The sequence below is a fragment of the Equus quagga genome, chromosome 3 (genome assembly GCF_021613505.1).
Source record: "Equus quagga isolate Etosha38 chromosome 3, UCLA_HA_Equagga_1.0, whole genome shotgun sequence".
Taxonomy (NCBI): Eukaryota; Metazoa; Chordata; class Mammalia; order Perissodactyla; family Equidae; genus Equus; species Equus quagga.
The window spans coordinates 43753275-43759765 of NC_060269.1; the positions used below are offsets into that span (position 1 = coordinate 43753275).

The following is a 6491-nucleotide window of genomic DNA, read 5'->3' on the forward strand; positions in this document are numbered from 1 at the left end:
ATAATTTAGATTTTAGTTGCTACCTTTGTTCTCTCTGTCATTCCATTGATTAGTCTCATTTTTTGCCAGACATTTTCCTAGACACAGTGTATAAATTGATATGGACTAAACCCTGGACCTATGGTGACTCCATCAAGAATAGTTCCCTCATCAAGACATAATTACTCTTTTAAGCTCAGTCAAGCTCTGACAATTGGTAAATTGTAACTGCGCATTTAAAAAAATGGAGAGAGGGATTTTTCTTTCTTTAGGTTGGCCTCTGTAAGCTAAAACAATGTTCCATGAAACCAGAGTGGAACTGCGTTTCCATTTGGGCTCTTGTGTAACATTCTCTAAATAGGTTAATCTATTGGTGATTCACATCTTTTTTTTTAAGTATGAAACATTCAGAAGACTCAACTTCTAGCTCCTCAATCCACATTCCTACTTATCAGCATTTTCTCCTGTATTTTTGTACAATTATATTTACATAAACATCTTTTTAAAAGTTCTTACCCAATAGGATTGTACAAATATCTCTGGGTTATAAAGTATATAATGATAAAGCCAACATTTGTATACCAGCTTAAAAAAATAGCATTACCAGTACTTGTTTATATTTTTTAAAAAATGGAAATAACCTAAATGTGTAATGACAGGAGGATATATAGATACATTTTAACTTGTTTTTTTCACTCTGCATATCTTGGTTATCTTTGCTATCTACCTCTGAACACTGCCATCTGGCTTTGGCCCAGAAAATATGTCTCAGTGATTGTTCAGATAAAGGATAGTGTCCTGGTACCTGAAGTCCTGCTGGGGAATAATTTGTTTTACTTCTTACATTATGCATAATGTGTACCCAGCCATAATCTGGTAAATATAATAGATCCACATAACTACTCATGTATTACACTAATAAGGCAAAAACTAGACTAACTATAGTATACTAACAGTATACAATGATATGGTTTCATTTCTCAGTAAAAACGGTAAATAGCAATAGTGAAGATTTCAAAAGTAAATCACAGAAATCAGCCGTAAGAACAGTGGAGGATTAAGCAGGATAATCAAACACTCACTGTTCTGTGGGCTTTTGTATTATCAGCGCTATCTTGAGCCACTGAGGTTAGCCTATATTCTTTCTAAGAACATTTCTGAGTGCTAGAGAGAATTCAGTGTGAAATAATTATTTTGTATATTACTGGAAATTGATTCAAATTTAATAACTTAATTTAATAATTGGTTCTAATTTAATAATTCAGAGATTATCAACTCTGAATAATCTCTATAGTATATGATCTGGCTGACATACACACAAGTTCTTCGGATTCTCTGAGCGTGGTTGGCTAATTCAACTTTAGCCAACAAGCTAGCAAAGCCTTTCATTAGTAACTCTTTGGTTCATGATAATTGTGACCATCTTTTAGTTCTTATTTGTGAGTGTGGTTTAGAGACACAGTCAGTCTTGTTGGAGTGATAAATGTCTCAGCCACTTATAAAACACCCTATTTGGAAATAGGATCTATGGGAGGTCAAAAGTTAGAAGTACTGGAAGATTTCTGTAATCCATATATATAGTAATATGGTCTGTGTCATGATTAAATGTTCGATTTTTATTTCTTGGTCTTTCAACTGAGAACTCTCACAAGCCTGGGAGCACTTAAGATAAATGTTGATTTGTGCTTTGATCACTTAACATAAAATAACCTATCAAAAGTTTATCCCACGGCATAAGCCTTGTTATATAGGCAAAACTTTAGAGCCCTAAATGTTCAAGTATCTGATGGTCTAATCAATTGACTCTTAAAGATAATAGTCTACTGATTAAATAATCAGATTTTTTTTTTTGGTGAGGAGGGTTCACTCTACCATAACAGCTGTTGCCAGTCTTCATCTTTTTTTGCTCAAGGAGTATTAGCCCTGAGCTAACATCTCTACCAGTCATCCTCTATTTTGTATGTGGGTCACTGCCACAGCATGGCTTCATGGGTGGTGTACATCCATGCCTGGGATCTGAACGCATGAGTCCAGTCTGCCAAGGTGGAGTGTGCCAGGCTTAACCATTATGCCACAGGGCTGGCCCCAAACCATCAGATTTTTTAAATCTTCTTTTGAAGAAATGTATTTTTTTTAGGAAGATTAGCCCTGAGCTAACTACTGCCAATCCGTCTCTTTTCGCTGAGGAAGACTGGCCCTGAGCTAACATCCATGCCCATCTTCCTCTACTTTATATGTGGGATGCCTACCACAGCATGGCTTTTGCCAAGCGGTGCCATGTCTGCACCCAGAATCTGAACTGGTGAACCCTGGGCCACCAAGAAGTGGAATGTGCAAACTTAACCGCTGCGCCACCAGGCCAGCCCTGAAAAAATGTGTTTTCTGAGTAGAAAAATTCTGAAGATATTCTGTCTTTAATTTCTGTTCTCAGGTTGGAGAAACCAGATGCAAAAAGGTTTGTACTTCTAAGTCTGATCTGAGATCTAATGACTTCAGCATTGTTGGAAGCTTACCAAGAGATTTTGAATTATCCAATTACGACTGCTATGGAAAACCTATTGAAGTCAACAATGGACTTGGGAAATCTCAGGCAAAGAACAACAAGAAGCCACCCCCTGCCAAACCTGTCATTCCAACAGCAGCAAAACGAATTGATCTTTATGCAAGAGCTTTGTTTCCATTCTGCTTCTTGTTCTTCAACGTTATATATTGGTCTATATATTTATGATACATCTTTTCCAGTTGTATGAAATAAAACCCCATTTCATCATGACCAACGTCATTCATAAATGCCAATCTGTGAAAATCTTTGCATTTTCCTAGCAATATACTGCATTTGGATGCCATTTGATTGTAATAAAAATGTGGCACCTTAATTTTGAATGGCAGCATGATCCTGTAACGTCTGTGCTCTAATAATGATGTATATATGTATAGCGAACTTATTGCTTTAGGAATAAATGAAGGATAAGCATACTACAAAATATAAATACAAACAATTCTCTTCAGTAAGTGTAAATTACAAATACTTCAGATAATTCTGATAATAAAATGATGTGCACGCTGAATCCTGTTATGACCATTCTAATGGATGTAGTATTTGAATTGTCCTTCATTGTAACTTTCAGAGAAAGCCATCTTATTCTTGTATAACTTTAGATGATATATCACAGATTAAGCAAAATTATATTGCATATTGTCTAAGCTTTGTAAGTAGAAATATATCAGTTATAATTATGTGGGCTCTGTGGAGAAATAAAGTTGAAAAATTACTAATTTGTAAAATCAGCTCATTTTAAAATGTGCCCGTGTTGTCAAAATGGCAGATGATTAAACACAGTAAGCATTTGTGAAACATGGGGAAATCTGGATTTACATAAATTCATACTGAATTCTGGCTTCTGATAAAATAAAGGATAGATACATTGATTAAATGTTTCTGATAAAAGAAATTCTACTTAAACCAGCTTAAAACTTAAATATATTTTCGTGGACTTCATTTTGTTGATACAGAGTATACAAAATCATTGTGCCTTAAAAAGACTCATACAAATTTTAAATTGGAATATAGTAATGGTTATGTGATTTCACATCATTTTTAAGAAACCAAGAGGAAAATACCTTGTCACTAGAAGTAACTTGAGTTGGAAAAAAAAAAATCGTAATTATTAAAGGATTCTAACTTCTTTATTAAAATGCTTACATATTTTTAAGTAAAATTAAAATATTTTTCAGAATTCATTTATTTTTTTCTTATTTATCTGAATATTTTTTGGATTTGTTAAAGAACATTTAAAGACTAAGGAAATATCTTTGTATATGCTAGGCCTCACTTCTACTTGTGTTTTCTTTCTTGCTAGACGTCTAGACTACTTAGATTTACTTACTTTGATCTTGTTCCATCCTGACAATATGCACTTTCTGGTCTATAAGGCTCTCATTACCTAGCAATATCACAGCCAATGTACCTTTTTATTTTTGCCAGAGCTGAAATGAGAACTATCAGTAATTAATGGAACATGAACATAAGACCAAATAAGTATATTTATATTATTTGGCGAGTTTTGTTGCAGCTAAGAGTTTGTATTGTCAATACAATAATAAAATATGTTTAAATATTTATGCAAATTGCCATATGTAAGTCAATGCTATTTTATTGAAGACTTTAATTTTGAAAGATTCTCAGTGATTATCAAATTTTGTAAAAATGAGTTGTAATCTAGTCCTCTGTAGTCCTTCAGCACCCTCTAGTTGCCAAATCTTAGCCATCTGAATAGTTTAAATGCCACAAATAACCCTATTGATGGACTTCAATATCCTGCCAGGACCAGGCCAATCACATTTTAATGGAAATGTGGTGGGAAAAAGATGTCCTGAATAGGACTTAAACCATTAAAAATTTTTATTTATAATAATTACATTTGCCAATAATCTGTTTCCTTTATTCTTGCAAATTTCTTTCATATTAGGGAGTTTGATTTAGATACAGAGTTGTAAGTGGGAAATGTACCAAATGGAAGACAGGTCTCACTATATAAGAATTTGTTGAAAATAATGTGAATAAATTTATTTCTGTAATATAATATTGTAGCCTCTTATGATCAATTTTCATACCTAAATATATATAAATAGCTATTCCAGGATTAAATGTGTATATATAACTGCCAGTGGAGCATTAGACAGTGATCGTAACAAAGAAATACCATCAGTGTTCATAACACTTGCTTTATAATTGTTATCTCAAGGATTTAGTCACTTAACCCCAGAGTAGTTCTGATCTGTGTACTTTAAATTATGTCTTTCTAGGAGACTTGCAGTGTATCTACCTGGATATCAGTATCTCAAATTCAGTGACTCCAAAATAAAAATTATCTTTTCCTCACAATCAGTAGGTTCTCTTATTTTCTATTTCTCTTAAAGCCATCTCTATTCCAGTCACCAGTGAAACCTTCCTTTCTCACACTCCATCCCCTTTCCAGTACCGAGTCCTATTGACTCTCTGGGCTCTTCAGCCTACTGCCTCCTCTCCAGTTCTGTCGACACCACCCTAAATCCACTTCCCTTTCCCATTCTTAAGCAGACTATTACAGCAGTCTACAATCTCAGTCCACTGTAATTCAGCTTATTTTTGAACTAACTTTGTGATATTTATTTTTTAATGACACAAGTAATACATGACTATCTTGTATTGTACTAGAACTATTAGATTATTAGAAGTATTAGATGTAGTAGAAGACAAACCAATGTGTTTAAAGTAAGCACTTAACATTGCTGTGATAGCCTGCTCTCTTCACACCCTTCTCTCTTTCCCCGGAAGTCATGTCTGTCTCATACCCATCCAGACCTTACTCTAGGCATCTACAACCTCTAACCAATTTTTAAGTATAAAAGATAATTTAACATAATGGTATTTAATGTAAATGGAATTTTGCCGTATGTATAGTTTTACAATTTCTTTATTTTTCATTTAATATGTCTTGGAGGTCTTTCTATGTGAGCACATAGTGGAAGTTCATAAATCTATCTTCTGCCTCCTGTTGTCCTATAGTGTGGATGTGCCTGAATTTAGCTTCTTTTTAAGCAGAAATTTGGATTCTTTTTATTTTCTAGTACAAAATAGTCCTGCAGTAAATATCTTTGTGTATATATGTGCTTATTTCCATGAGGTGGATGCCAGAAGAAGAGCTGGCGAGTTCAAAGATGTATACATTTTAAATTCTGGTAGGTTCTCCTCAATTTCCCTCCAAAAAGCTACTAATGTAGATTTTCAACATGATGTGTCCAAGCTGTCACAGCCCAGTCAACTCTTAATTTATTTTGTCATTGATACATTACTTTTCTTTCTTAAAAACATTTTTGACGTTGTTTCAGACTTTTAAAAACTTGCAAAAATATTACAAAGAATTCCTGTGTACCATTCATCAGATTCCCCACATGTTAATATTTTATCACATTGCTTTATTTTTCTCCCCCTGCTTTGTGTGTGTGTGCGTGCATGCATGCACATGAGACATTTTTTATGAAATATTTAAAATAGAGTTGAAGATTTGATGTCCCTTTACCTCTACACACTGTAGTTATGTTTTCTAAACAGAGACATCCTTTCATAACCACAGTAGTGCTAGGTGTCCACATCAAGAAATTAACATTGATAAAATAGTGTAATTTAGAGACTTTATTCAAATTTGCCAAGTGTCTCTCTTTTTTTGATGTTCAGGATCCAATCCAGTATCACATATTTCATTTAATTGTCACAATGTTAATTTCTTTAAAATAAAGCTGTGATCATGGCATTCTGCTCAAATATCTTTAGTGCCTTGTGTTGCCCAACGAACTACGTAAAAAGTCTTCTCTCTCACCTATGAAATTCTTATTAAATGTTTAACCGTTTCTCACATTACTCCTCTGCTGACATCTTAAACTCCGACCAAAGTGATTTTTCCCTTGCTCTATCATATTTAGCAGTGATTGGGGTATTGTATTCAGCCAGGTACCTTTCATTTTCGGTAAGT

The 6491-nt window shown here is 33.9% G+C and overlaps 1 protein-coding gene across 1 annotated transcript in view; it reads left to right on the forward strand.

Moving 5' to 3' along the window:
* GLRB (glycine receptor beta) overlaps positions 1-4425 on the forward strand; it is an 85876-nt gene extending 81451 nt beyond the window's left edge. The window contains exon 10 of the mRNA XM_046656888.1: positions 2411-4425. Within this exon, the coding sequence (XP_046512844.1) occupies positions 2411-2707 (297 nt within the window). The 3' untranslated portion in view covers positions 2708-4425. The remainder of the gene's footprint in view (positions 1-2410) is intronic.
* The last annotated feature ends 2066 nt before the right edge of the window (positions 4426-6491 follow it).